Source organism: Triticum urartu, chromosome 5A (assembly GCF_056163025.1).
Source record: "Triticum urartu cultivar PI428250 chromosome 5A, HENAU_Tu73, whole genome shotgun sequence".
Taxonomy (NCBI): domain Eukaryota; kingdom Viridiplantae; phylum Streptophyta; class Magnoliopsida; order Poales; family Poaceae; genus Triticum; species Triticum urartu.
Window position 1 is genome coordinate 625499850 of NC_141877.1, and position 14996 is coordinate 625514845.

Genomic DNA, 14996 nt, shown 5'->3' on the forward strand with positions numbered 1-14996 from the left:
GTAAAGGTTCCGACCTACTGGCTGACCTTGCTGAAACCTTTGCCAACCTCAGAAGGTATGATATCAAGCTCAATCCATCAAAGTGCACGTTTGGAGTTCCAGGTGGAAAATTACTCGGTTTTCTCGTTTCCGGGCGAGGGATCGATGCTAACCCAGAGAAAGTGGGTGCCATACTCCGGATGAAACGCCCTGTGCGTGTGCATGATGTCCAGAAGTTTACTGGTTGTTTGGCCGCCCTAAGTCGATTCATTTCTCGCCTCGGTGAAAAGGCACTGCCTCTTTACCGACTGATGAAGAAGTCAGATAAGTTCGAGTGGACTCCTGAAGCTGATGCAGCATTTGCAGAGCTCAAAGCCCTGCTTTCCACCCAGCCGGTGCTTGCTGCTCCAATCAGCAAAGAACCTTTACTGCTTTACATTGCAGCCACTGGACAAGTCATCAGTACAGTACTTACGGTCGAGCGGGAAGAAGAAGGAAAAGCCTACAAAGTTCAGCGCCCAGTATACTATGTCTCTGAAGTTTTGACTCCATCAAAGGAAAGATATCCACATTATTAGAAGCTTGTTTATGGGATTTATATGACCACGAAGAAGGTTGCACATTACTTCTCTGATCACTCCATTACAGTCGTCAGCGACGCTCCACTATCAGAGATTCTGAACAACAGAGATGCAACTGGTCGAGTGGCAAAGTGGGCGATTAAACTCCTTCCCTTAGATATCAAGTTCGAGGCAAAGAAAGCTATCAAGTCCCAAGCAATAGCGGATTTCCTCGCTGAGTGGATTGAACAACAACTGCCGACCCAAGTTCACTCGGAGCACTGGACCATGTTCTTTGATGGTTCCAAGATGCTGAATGTTTCCGGTGCCGGGGTGGTACTGGTATCCCCCCGAGGAGACAAGCTCAGATATGTCCTCCAGATTCACTTTGATTCCTCCAATAACGAAGCAGAATATGAAGCACTCTTGTATGGGTTGCGTATGGCCATCTCACTCGGCATCCGTCGCCTCATGGTCTATGGCGACTCAGATTTGGTAGTCAATCAAGTGATGAAGGAGTGGAACGTCAGAATCCCAGCCATGACTGGTTACTGCAACGCGGTGAGGAAGTTGGAAAAGAAGTTTGAGGGGTTAGAACTCCATCATGTACCCCGACTGAAAAATAAAGCAGTAGATGATTTAGCAAAGATAGGCTCCAAGAGAGAAGCTATTACCACTGATGTGTTCCTGGAGCATATTCATGCACCTACAGTTCAAGAAGATCCCTTCGCTGAAGAGCCCCCATAGCCTAAGAGTGCCACAGATCCGACTGAAGTCGAGGTCCCAGCCGTGGTCGACTTGATCATGGAGGTGTTGGTCATCACTCCCGACTGGACAGTGCCATACATTGCATATATCATTAGGAAAGAGCTCCCAGAGGATGAAGAAGAGGCTCGACAGATCGTTCGTCAATCCAAAGCCGTTACTGTAATAAGAGGACAACTGTTCAGAGAAAGTGCAACTGGGGTCAGCCAGAAATGCATAACACCAGAAGAAGGCCGAGTGATCCTCCACGACATCCATTCGGGGACCTGTGGTCACCATGCGTCCTCTCGGACCATTGTGGCTAAAGCATACCAAGCTGGATTTTATTGGCCACGAGCAAATGAAATGGCGAAAGATATAGTCGACAGATGTGAAGGCTGCCAGTTCTACTCCAATATGTCGCACAAACCTACATCAGCCCTGAAGACCATTCCACTCGTCTAGCCCTTTGCTATTTGGGGATTGGACATGGTTGGTCCACTGAGGACTGGTAGGAGTGGCTTCACTCACATGCTTGTAGCAGTCGACAAGTTTACCAAATGGATCGAAGCCAAGCCTATTAAGAATCTTGAAGCTAATACTGCTGTCAGCTTCATCAGAGAGTTGATATTCAGATACGGAGTTCTGCACAGCATCATCACTGACAATGGATCGAACTTCGATTGTGATGAGTTCAGAACCTTCTGCGCCTCACAAGGCACACAAGTCGACTATGCTTCAGTCACCCATCCCCAGTCGAATGGACAAGCAAAAAGAGCAAATGGCCTGATTCTCAAAGGACTGAAACCCCGACTGATGCGAGATCTCAAGCACGCAGCGGGCGCCTAGGTTGATGAACTTCCATCAGTTCTCTAGGGATTGAGGACATTTCCCAATCGGTGGACTGGTCGAACTCCATTCTTCTTGGTCTATGGGGCTGAGGCTGTTCTAGCGAGTGACTTGCTTCGTAATGCACCATGAGTTGAGCTTTTCTCTGAAGATGAAGCAGAACAAGCTCGGCAAGATGCAGTCGACCTCCTAGAGGAGGAAAGAGAGATGGCTTTGATCCGATCGACCATTTATCAGCAAGACTTGCGTCGATTCCATGCTAGACACGTGAAGGGTCGAGCCTTTCAAGAGTGTGACTTGGTTCTTTGAGTGGATCAGCAAAAACCACACAAGCTCGCCCCGGCTTGGGAAGGTCCCTTCATTCTCACTCGGGGGCTTAGCTGCATTCTAGTACTCGCCTAAGTTTGTAAAATCCTACCGAGTGGTGAGCAACCCTCTCACTCGGGGGCTTAGCTGCAGTCCAGTACTCGCCTAAGGTTGTAAAATCCTACCGAGTGGTGAGCAACCCTCTCACTCGGGGGCTTAGCTGCAATCTAGTACTCGCCTAAGTTTGTACAATCCTACCGAGTGGTGAGCAACCCTCTCACTTGGGGGCTTAGCTGCAGTCCAGTACTCGCCTAAGTTTTAAAGTCTGTCCCTATCCGCGAGGACGACGACGTGCGGGTCGATTGCGACCTCTTTCTCCGAGCTACATCACAAGTACGACGTACGCTCCATCCCCATCCGCAAGGATGATGAGGTGCAGGTCGACCGCGTCCCTCTTCTCCGAGCTACACCACAAGTACAACGTACGCTCCATCCCCATCCTCAAGAACGACGAGGTGCAGGTCGTCCGTGACCCTCTTGTCCGAGCTACGCCACAAGTACAGCGTACGCTCCATCCCTATCTGCAAGGACGATGAGGTGCAGGTCGACTGCGACCTCTTTCTCCGAGCTACGCCACAAATACAACGTGTGCCCCATCCCTGTCTACAAGGACCACGAGGCGCAAGTCGATTGAACTCTCCACTTTAGGGCTATATCCCAAAGAGCAAATTCCATGCGAAGGCAAATGCAAACATATTCAGAAATAAACCAAGTTCAGATAGATCCTAGAAATTCCAGGCGACGGATTAAAAGTATTCGAGCATCAAGCCCAAAGGAGTTTAATGGTTACAACAACCACTCGGCATCCCGAGGCAAATTTAAGGCAAGTTTAAATCTCAAAGTCTGTTCATTCGGCAGGAGGAGGGCTGGCAGGTTCAACAAATTCGTCCAAGTTGATTCCATCTGCAATCTGAGTGGCAGCAGCTATGAAAGTCTCCATAAAGGATTGGAAATCGTGCCATTTGGTGTTGGCGACCTTGATCGCCGCCAGCTTGTCTTCGCGAGCTTCCTTGCAGTGGAGTCTTACCAAGGACAACGCCACATCAGCACCACACCGGGCAGAGGACTTCTTCCATTCTTGCACTTGACCTGGGACCTCGTTGAGGCGAGCAAGCAGAGACTCAAGGTCATTTTGAAGCATCGCCCTTGGCCAGAGTGATGAGTCGATCCGTGAAACTGCCACCTTCAGACGAGCGAGGTAACTTGTCACACTGGCGACACGAGATTCCAGTCGAAGCACATTCATGGTGGCCTCGTCGCCGACTGGAGAAGCAATAGGGTCCAAATCCGTCTCGATCCGTCCAGTTTCCTCGTCAAAGTTTTGGCAGAATTCTGCAGTCAAAGAGTTAGTGAGTCAACTGGACAGGATTAACTCGCAAGCGGTAAACCAGTCGGATTAAAAGGAGTACCTTCCAACATAAGATAGATCTTCTTGGCAAGAGTTCTTAGATAAGCTTCCATGTCATTTCTCTTGCGAGTCGCAGATTCCAGCTTCTCATTCAGAGCCATCTTGTCCTTCTTCAGACGAGTTACCTCTCGGTTGGATTCAGTGAGAGAGGACTTCAGCTTGCTTACTTCTTCTTCCAGCACTCTGACCGAAGCCAACTTCTCGCCTGCAAGGGCAGTCTTATCTTGAGCCTCCTTCTGCGCAGCTGCAAGGTCCAAGTCCTTCTTTTCCAGAGCCAACCTCATTTTCTCTGCAAAATAAGCAATCGGATCAAGCAAGATATTGAAGAAATATTTTAAAAGGACGATCGACGTGAACAGTTGACAGGAAGTTACCTTCCATACCAACAGCTTCATCTTGAGCTTTCTTCAACTTTTGTTGGGCCAACTCCAAGTCAAGGTTAAGTTGCCTCTGCTTCTCCTCAAATTCGGCAAACTTAGAAATGAGAGTACAAGATTTCTGCAGAAGGCAAAAGACATGTCAATCGACAAGATCGAAGATTATTTACTTCCGAGTGAATAAAACTTAAAAGTTTGCTCAGACCCCAACCGACTGCCCGCAGTCGACCGCGGTCTCGGGGACTACACCCAGCGGGTGCACTTGGTGTACCCCCACTGATTCAGACCCCACTCGACCGGTCCGCCTGGGTCGAGTAAAAAAAGAAGAACTATTCAGACCCCGGCCGACTGCCAGCAGTCGACCGCGGTCTCGGGGACTACACCCAATGGGTGCACTTGACGTGCCCCCACTGGTTCAGATCCCATTCGACCAGTCAGCCCGGGTCGAGTGGAAGAAAAGAAAGTAAAAAGTACTCAGACCCCAGTCGACTGCCCGCAGTCGACTGTGGTCTCGGGGACTACACCCAGTGGGTGCACTTAGCGTGCCCCCACCGGTTCAGATCCCACTCGCCCAGGCCGAGTGGAAGAGCGCAAATACCAAAGACAACAAAACACCCAGTGGGTGTACAGATTTGACGCAAACAATAAGAGATTGTATGAAAGAAAATATTTCAGGTAGCATATCCTAATAGAACAAGGTCAGTCGAAAGCCTACTTACCTGTACATTGGCCCGGAGAGCCGCGCTGGCATCGTAAGCAGCCTGACTGTTCTCGTGCACCGTCTTCATCCGCTCCATCATCATGTTAGCCTGACGGATGGCCTCCGCAGCCGCGCCCGACTGGCTTTCTGGAACATGGTAGTTGGTGAAGAAGGGGGCAGACGACCCAAGTGCGGCAGCTTGGAGCTCCGAAGCGTGAGGTTGGACGACTGAAGGAAACACCGGTACAATCGACGGTGCAGGGCGCTCACTCGATAATGGGACAACAAAAGTTACAGAGGCCCCACCTGCGTCTTCAGATTGCTGGACGGTTGGTGTTGTCATCGGTCCCTGCTGAGACGTCTTGCCAGCTGCTACTTTTTTGTTCTTTCTGGGCCTAGGGGCCACATCTTCATCATCATCCGAAAGCTCGATGACGTTGGGTGGGGCTGCAAATAAACCAGTCGACCCCAAGTGAATCGCCAGAATTTAATCAACCAAATAATCAAGAACAAGATCACGAGGGTTTTACCAGGGTTGGAGGTAACCGCGTCTTCCATTTCCTTGTCTCGGTATTGGCGGGAAGAAGTTCCAGATGTAGCAGCACTGCAAATGTCAAAATTCAGTCGGTTATGTTCTGTTGCTCGAGTTGGCCAAAAGATCGGGCCAGATGATTACCCGGAGATGGTGGGAATGGTCACTTTGATTCTGGGCAAAGCCTTCGGCGGTTTGGAGGATGTGGCCTTCGATGGTTTCGGCGCTGGAGGCGGTGCAGTCTTGAGTTGTTTCGGTCCCTTCTCAGTCGGCACCTGAGAAGACATCCGAGGGCGCTTTGAAGACTGCCCGGCCGGTGCGGCCACCAGATCAGGGGTGTTTGCCGGGTCGTGGACGTGCTTGGATCTCCTTTCTCTATGAGGAGGTGAGTCGACCTCTTCTTCGTCACTCGGGTCGTCGCTCTCCTCGTCCTCCTCTACATCCGTGTGCCACTCGCCACTCTCGCCCCCGCTCGCCCCTTCCTCGACATTTTGCTCCTGCACTCCATTGGGCATCGAGTACATATCAATAAGAGCCTGAAAAGACAATGAACAAAAGAAATACAGTCGACCATCAACAAGATGTTACATAGTGAATCAAGAAGATACTCGACAAAGCAGAATCATACCTGTTCCGGCTGGTGCAAATGGTCGAATGGAACCACCCTCCTGGACCCCCGGGGATTATCCTTGTTGTCGGTAATACCTCTCAGCCACTTCTCCACTGTGTCCTCGCTAACATCCTCTGGGTGGATCCGAGTGTCCCTCGAGTCTCGAGTACATCCACATCGGATTGTCACGGGCTTGGAGTGGTTGGATGCGTCGACTGAGGAAGACCTCCAGCAGGTCCATACCAGTCACTCCGTCGCGGACAAGTTGGACAACCCACTCGACCAACACCTTCACATGCGCCTTCTCTTCCGGGATCACTCTCAAGGAGGAGGGCTTCTCCACTCGAGCCATGGAAAAGGGGGGAAGTACAGTCGACTGACCCGGGGTCGGCTGGTCCTTGCAGTAAAACCAGGTCGACTGCCAGCCCCGGACCGAGTCGGGAAGGATCATAGCTGGGAAGGTGCTCTTGTTCCTCATTTGGATTCCAAGGCCCCCTCACATCTGTATCACGTGCGTCCTCTTGTCACTCGGGTTGGCCTTCTTGACCGTCTGGGAGCGACCTGTGAATATGTACTTGAAGAGACCCCAGTGCGGTCGGCAGCCCAAGAAATTCTCGCACATGGACATGAAAGCAGCAAGATACACGATGGTGTTTGGAGTAAAGTGGTGGATTTGAGCCCCGAAGAAGTTCAAGAAACCACGAAAGAAAGGGTGGGGAGGCAAAGAAAACCCGCGGTCGACATGAGTGGCGAGGAGGACGCACTCACCCTCCTGCGGCTGCGGCTCGGTCTCGTTCCCCGGGAGCCGCACCGATTGGTGAGGGATCAATCCCCCCTCAACTAGGTCGTCGATGTCGTCTTGACTGATTGTCGAGCGGATCCAGTCGCCCTGGATACAGCCAGGCGGCAGGCCGGATCTCGACGAAGATCCGCCCTGGCTGGTCTTCTTCCCTTTCGCCTTCGCTGTCGCCTTCTTTGCACGCTCCAACGCCACCGTCTTCTCCTTCCCCATGGCAGCGAATCGAGTCCGAGCGGGGCTACGACACCGAGAGAAGAAGTAGGCGCAGCAGAGAAATCTGAGGAAGAAGAAGGAGAATGAGGGCGCACTGTTCGAAAGCCCGGTCTCGACACTTTCGAGTGACTGACTTGTAGGCCCGGACGATCTTATCAAATCCCGCAATAGTCGCGCGTGCGATACGTGGCAAAAAAGGTGGCGTGGGGATCGAGGCGACCTGCCTAATCCGTCCCGATTACCGCAGCCTCCCCCGCCCGGCGCGCTTCCCAAAATCTGAATCCCGCAAAATCCGCGGACAGCAGAACAACTTGTCAGACGGAAGACATCCTCCACATCATCACTCAGAGCTCTTTAGTAAAAGTTCACTCAACAAAAACTAAGAATGGATCAACGCGACTGAAAAAGAAGTTGGTGTCATCACCTCAGTTCATTGATCCAGAACAAGATATACTCATAGCACGAAAAATGAGTCGGAAGTGTTCTCAACTCCTTCCGCACTCAAACCCTGATCCATTCGGGGGCTAATGACGAAGCTATGTACCTAGGGTAGGGTCATGGATCTGTCCAAGGTACCCTCCCCAAGGACATCTCTAAAAGAACTAGAAGCATTCGAAGAAAAATCATCATCCACTCAACCATGAAGCTATGTTCCACTCGACAATCTTGAAGACACTCGACCGTATGGACAATCACTCGACTACCAGAAGATCTAGAGCCACTCCACTCTGCAATGGTCGGGAATTAAGTCATAGCTTTAATGGTCATTATGTATCTTTATTGCAGGCATTACCAGTAATGTCCCCACCTTTATGTACCTTAAACCCTTTGTAACTGAGGGCGGGAGGAGTCTGGCGAACTCTATATAAGCCACCCCCTCCTCAGGGACAAGGGTTCGCACCCCCTGTAACACACACGCATATAATCCAGTCGACCGCCTCCGGGCTCCGAGACATAGGGCTGTTACTTCCTCTGAGAAGGGCCTGAACTCGTAAAACTCGCGTGTACAACTCCTCCATAGCTAGGATCTTGCCTCTACATCCCTACCCCCTATTCTACGGTCATACTCAGAACCATGACAACGACCAAGGTCGAGGCCCTGAAAATGGCCCTGGTCGAAGCCGAGGGGAAGGCTGTCAAGGAGCAGGCCACCCGTAAGAGGCTCAAGGCCCGGGTCAACGAACTCCAACAGGAGCTCCAGGACGCGGTGAGGAAGTGCGAGACCTTGGAGCACAATGCGTCGGCTCAAGAGGCCAAACTTGCCAAGGCTCGTAAGAGTGCGGAGATAGCCCGGAGTGAAGCCCAGGGCGCCCTCCAGGAGATCCAGGAGGCCAGGAAGATCGCGGCGAGTAAGGAATTCAATATGCAAAGCAAGAATGTGAAGAGGAAATATCTTTTACTGACCCGGATTCGAAGTTTTCCAGGGGCTTTTGTTGATCTGCCACGCAGTGTGACCAACGCCGCAGAGTTCTTCCGAGCCGAAGAAGGGGGCTCCGCGGAGAAGCCGTTCTGGTCGCAATATCTTGTGCCAGAACATCCGGTGCCCTTCAGCGATCAGCTAAAACAACTGGTCGAACTGCACAGGGTGGCCGAAATGGCCATGAAGGATTTAATAATCCGGTTGTGGCCAGCCGAAGCTATACCCAGCAGTTACTTCGGCCTCGTGAAGAGGCTGGTTGATGCATGTCCTCGGCTGGACGTCATCAAGCGGCCTGTCTGCATTGAAGGTGCGTGTCTGGCCTTCTCCTATGTCAAGGTCTGGTGGGCGAAGATGGACGCCGACAAGTTGGCGACCGAGGGGCCGCCCGAAGGCAAGGAGCACTGCACACCCGAGCGATACTTTGGCGATGTCTTGGAAGGGTCCCGCATTGTTGCGGATCATTGTGCGAAAGACACTATCTTTGAATGAATGTATTTGAGCTCCCTATACCTTGTATGATGAAACAAAGTGTTTATGCAATATAATGCTTGTTATGTTTTTAATTTTTACTTCCTGTGCGGCCGTGTTGTATGAAATCTAAGGGTTAACTAGTCATCGGCTTCTGCCCCCATGTAGGTAGCACGGGGGTGTTCGGGATGGAATCTAAACAATCTTGATCCAATTAGATGGTCCTTGAAGGAGTTTTTTAGCGCAACGAACCAGGCAACCAGACTATGCGGCTATAACGCCCTCACTTAGCCATAGGAGTGCGACAATAAAAACATGGGCGCAGCCCCTAGTATCCGAACTACATTGCTATAAGCATCTGATTGGGAAGTACCAATCCTTCGCGTAATGCAGAAGAAATCTCCAACGATTTGCAACCTCCGAACAGCTGACCGACTCTCGCCGCATCATGACAGTCAGTTTTCGGCTTTCTCTACTGAGGTGCTCCTTTGGATAAACCAAGGCACAATCACAGTAGTTCTCCCTTTACTACCTTAGCCGATATAGCGGAATGTAAGGTAGCAAGCACAGGAGCCAGGCAACCCAACTATTGACCAAAGACATGATTCAGAGCCAATGCATATAATGCTAAATTCGGGGTGCCGAACTATACTTATAAAAAGTGTTCAGAATTTTGTTGCCGTAATGTGGGGTGCTATGAAGCCCCTGGCAAACATAAAACGTACCCAAGTGTACGGGTGCTACCTGATAGGGTTATCCACAAGGGAGCTGAAAAAGAGAAAGAAAACAAAAAAAGTACAAAGGTAAAAAGATGGGGTCCTAAAGCTCCAGCCGCAAACTGTTCTCATTGTAATTTAATTAGTACATCAAGGCGCACTGATACATGTAGTGCGATAAGCAACAGGCTATTTGACATGCCGAAACCAAGGGAGAGTTGCATGTGGGTCCTGAAAAACAGGTAGAGTTATCGTTAACGGAATCACCTAAAAAGTCCCCCATATGTCTGCATTTCTCACCGTCTTGGTGTGTTTATCCTTCAAGAGGACCGATGACCAGACCACCAGATGGTGCCTGTGGGATTGAGACCTGAAAAGGAAACAAGTAAGAGTGAAAGTATGTGTGTATCCGATGTCGGTTGAGCCATACTATGGACCACAAGCTAGCTAGGCCTCAGTCGATGCCCATGGGATTTTGAGTGCGTAGTTATGTACACGCGACACGAATGCCACTACTTGATCGGGACTGAGACGGAGGCCGGATTGCTAGTCGAGCTCCTGACGAGCTGAGCTCTCTTGCTGCAGACTAGTTCGGACCCTCTAACGGTGTCCGTGGGCTCAGCGGCCGAATTAAGGTTCTGCTTGAGAAGGCCGCTTTGTACTTCTGCTGCTAAGGCAGCTGTGTGCTCTTCTATACGGAGGGAGCGTTCTGTATTTCCATTGACCGTTTTGACGCCACATGGACCGAGCATCTTGAGCTTGAGATAAGCATAGTGTGGTACTGCATTGAATCGAGCAAACGCAGTTCGTCCGAGCAGTGCGTGATAGCCGCTGCGGAAGGGGACGATATCGAAGATTAGCTCCTCGCTTCGGAAGTTGTCCGGAGATCCGAAGACAACCTCTAGTGTGATTGAGCCCGTACAGGGGGCCTCTACACCTGGTATGACTCCTTTGAAGGTAGTCCTGGTGGGCTTGATCCGAGATGGGTTAATGCCCATTTTTCGCGCTGTATCCTGATAGAGCAGATTGAGGCTGCTACCTCCGTCCATAAGGATGCGAGTCAGGTGGAACCCATCAATTATTGGGTCTAGGACCAGTGCGGATGAGCCACCGTGACAGATACTGGTCGGATGATCCCGGCGATCAAAAGTGATCGGGCATGATGACCATGGATTAAATTTTGGGGCGACTGGCTCTATCGCGTAGACGTCCCTGAGCGCACGCTTGCGCTCCCTCTTGGGGATGTGGGTAGCGTATATCATGTTCACCATTTTGACCTGAGGGGGAAACTTCTTCTGCCCCCGCTGTGTTCAGTTGCTGGGGCTCTTCGTCATCGTCCTTGCTTTGCAATCCCTTTTCCCTGTTCTCGGCGTTTAATTTGTCGGCCTGTTTAAAAACCCAGCAATCTCTATTTGAATGATTGGTTGGTTTGTCTGGGGTGCCATGAATCTGGCATGGACGATCAAGTATGCGGTCCAAGCTGGATGGGCCTGAATTGTTCTTTCGGAACGGCTTCTTTCGCTGACCGGACTTAGAGCCCCTAAATTCGGCATTGACTATCGTGTCCTCGGTGTTATCACTGTTGTTTCGACGCTTGTATCTATTGCATCGAGACTTGTCTTTGCTAGTTTTATCTTCAGGGGTGCCGGCGTCGCTTGCATTGTTTTTGCTACGGGCCAACCAACTGTCCTTGCCCGCACAAAAGCGGGTCATGAGTGTCGTGAGGGCCGCCATGGATTTTGGCTTTTCTTGGCCGAGGTGGCGAGCCAACCATTCGTCGCAGATGTTGTGTTTGAAGGCTGCTAGGGCTTCGGCATCTGGACAATCGACGATTTGGTTCTTTTTAGTTAAGAACCTAGTCCAGAATTTCCTGGCGGACTCTCCAGGTTGTTGAACTATGTGGCTTAAGTCATCGGCATCTGGTGGTCGAACATATGTACCTTGGAAGTTATCGAGGAAGGCCTCTTCCAAGTCCTCTTAGTTGCCAATAGAATTTGCAGGCAGGCTGTTGAGCCAGTGCCGAGCTGGCCCCTTGAGTTTTAAAGGGAGGTATTTGATGGCGTGGAGGTCATCGCCGCGGGCCATATGAATGTGGAGAATGAAGTCTTCGATCCACACCGTGGGGTCCGTGGTTCCATCGTATGATTCTATATTCACGGGTTTGAACCCTTCTAGGAATTCATGATCCCGGACCTCATCAGTGAAGCAATGAGAGTGTGCGGCGCCTCTATATCGGGCCGTATCGCGACGTGGCTCTGATGGAGTCCATCTGCGGTTTTCAGCCCACGCATGACTAAGTTTTTTACGCCCGAATAGGTGCCCGTCATCATGCGTCGAGGCACGTCCTCGCGATCCGTAGATTGATCTGGTATGTCCTGCTTTATTGTTCAGGTTTTGCCGAAGGTCATATGTATGACCATGGGATAATTTACCTCTACCTGTGCGATGAGCGGGGCTGGCTGGTGTTCGGCATGAGTTGCCATTTTGTCCCGACCATGTGGTGGCCAGTCAGCCGCATTGTACGATGGAGGTATGTATTCCGGCGCCTCCTCGTCAAACTGAAGTAGAAATTTGCGCTTTGGGTAGCTTTTGGTTGGGCGCTTGAGGCTGTATTCTTCGGCTACTAGGACATCGGTCCATTTATCATTGAGCAGATCTTGGTCAGCTTGAAGCTGCTGCTGCTTCTTTTTCAGGCTCCTTGCAGTGGCGATTAGCTAGTGCTTGAAGCGCTCCTTCTCAAGAGGTTCCTCAGGCACGATGAAATCATCGGTGCCGAGGCTCACCTCATCCTCGGAGAGCGGATGATAACTTCCGTCCTCCGAGTCTTCGTGCGTGGCCTGCTTACCAGGGCTAGTGTGACGCCCCAAGACCGGAGCTTCAGATGCCTTCCAGGGTTTTTGGGTTTCGTCGTGTGATTTGTTTGTTTCATCGCTTTCATCTTTGCATCATGTGCATTGCATCATGTCATCATGCCATCATGTCATTTCTTTTCTTAACTCAACTAAATAAATTGCATGGATCTTCGCTCCATTTAAATCAAGGGATATTCACTATGGTGATTACTCTTTAAAACTTATTCTCCCAATATTTTAGGGAGCTATATAAATTATATTCCAATAATTTGGAATCACCCATAACACACGTGCAGATAATCCCATGCCTTTCTGCTTCGAGTTGATCTCCAAACCTTGCCGAAAATTCTTTCTTCTTTTTTTGAGGCTCCTCCAAAAGTCTCAACATTTTTGGACCTTCCCAAAACTCACTTCCTATTCAAATCATTTGAATTAATTTCAAATGAGTTTGAATTCAACTTCAACCGTGTGCCCACTTCTATTTTGCGGGATCAAGCTCATTTTTGCAAGTCCAGGGAAATTATCCCTATGTGCAAAATCCTTCCGTAACCCTCTCCTTCTTTTCCCTCTCTCAATTTTTCTTTTCTGTTAAAGGATATAATAGAAGAGAGGGAGAGAGAGAAAAGCCCAGCCTAGGCCGGCCTGCTAGGCCTAGCCAGCCCATCTAACTCCTCCAACCCTAGGCGCCCGAGCCACCTAGTCCCGATCCCCTCCTCCTCCTTTGTGCTTCATAGCGCCACCAGGAGAGCGTTGCACGCGCACGCATCCCGATCCCCATCTCCCCTCGATCTCTCTTTCTCGCTCGCAGCAGTCCCTTCCCTCGATCCCATCTCTCCCGTACGCCGCGCCACCTCTCCTCTCGATCTCTTCCTCCCTCTGCTGCCCTCGTCCCTATTCACCTCCTCTGCACCGCGCCCCAAGTACCCGAACCTCCATGGTGCTCGCGCCCCATCTCGCTCCAGGGTAAGGAACTCCCCTGCGCGTCTCCCTCCTCGCGCCCGTCCAGTAGGCCCCCGTGTCGCTGCCTCGCCCGCCATGGCCCGCGAGGCCATCAACGTCGCCGCACCCCTGCTGCCTCCCTCCCTTGGCGACCTCGACCTCGGGCCTGTTTCGCCTTGCCGTCGTGCACCTTGTCTCCTCTGCGTCCATGGTGCCTCTCATGCTCCCCTGCACCACGAACCCCGAGCTCTGTCATTTCTACTTCGCTCCGCTGCTACCGCCCCCATCTCCAGCCCCGTTCTCTTGCAACGCCCTGCCTCCTGATGCTCTGCACCAGCACCAAGTCATGGCCGATTTTATTGTTTCATTGTTGGGCATGAGCAGCTATGGCTCGACATCTTCTGCCGCTGCTCGCCCGCTGCCCACCAGAGGCCCTTATGTCTTGTTTCGTTTTGGATGGGCAAGAATGTCGCCAAGACCCGTACGTGGACCGTCAGGCATTTTCTTTGAGATTTTTGCCAAGTACCATGACGACGCATCTTGTTCATCTACCGCCGTTTTCGGAACCGCTAAGAATGGCAAGTACCTCGGCAAGTACCTTGACGCCCGATGCATAGAACAACTACCGTCGCCGACGACCCGAGTACCACTACTGTCGACCCTCGAAGACTCCATGGACGTCAAGATCCTCACCGTGACCTCGAACATCTACGGAATGTGCACGACTACAAAATGGGTACCACTACCGTTGCCGAAGACCAGTGTAACGGTATCGTCAAGTCCGACTACCGTCGCGTGAACAACTACTTCCACTACCGCCGTCGCGAGAACGCCTACTTCCCTCTATGAACTTGATCCGTTCCAAAACGCACGCTTCGAAGGTATAACCGCCGGAACGCGCCCGTGGACCGCATGCCTGTGATGTGTTGTATGAGTTGCACCCTATGTTTGCACCATGTCCGAGTTGTCACTTGCTCGGTCCTCCTCGTTTGCCGCTAACCCGTGGAAACCCGGGTACCGGGATCACCCCACCATCTTGCATGACACACTCACATCACATTTCCTTTTGCACCGGTATCTCCATGAGTTACTGGAACCGATATGTTGTTGTGGCATCATTTTCGGATTAGTTGCCGTGGCACCCCTTCCGTTTCCGCCACGGTGACAAATGCTTCATAATATGCTTGGCAACATTTTCTTTAAAACTTGCATAAAACTTGCACATGTCATTCACATCATGATAATAACATTTAAGTGTTTAAAATTGTTGTTGCACCAAATTGATAATTGCATATGGGGATTTACCGGATTTGTTGTTTGCTATATCCGGCCCATTTAAATTGTTTAGATAGATAATCCCTTTATGTTTCACCTCTTGACATGCTTAACAACATTTAATATTGTTGGGTACATAACCGAGAGAGAACTAAATAAGTCATGTGGTGTTTCGTCAATATGCAACTT

At 50.9% G+C, this 14996-nt stretch overlaps 1 protein-coding gene across 1 annotated transcript; it reads left to right on the top strand.

The window, feature by feature from the left end:
- The first annotated feature begins 13740 nt into the window (after positions 1 to 13740).
- On the top strand, positions 13741 to 14331 carry LOC147973503 (uncharacterized). The gene has a single exon (XM_087524703.1). The coding sequence runs from the start codon at positions 13741 to 13743 to the stop codon at positions 14329 to 14331; it is 591 nt and encodes a 196-aa protein (XP_087380829.1).
- Positions 14332 to 14996: the final 665 nt, after the last annotated feature.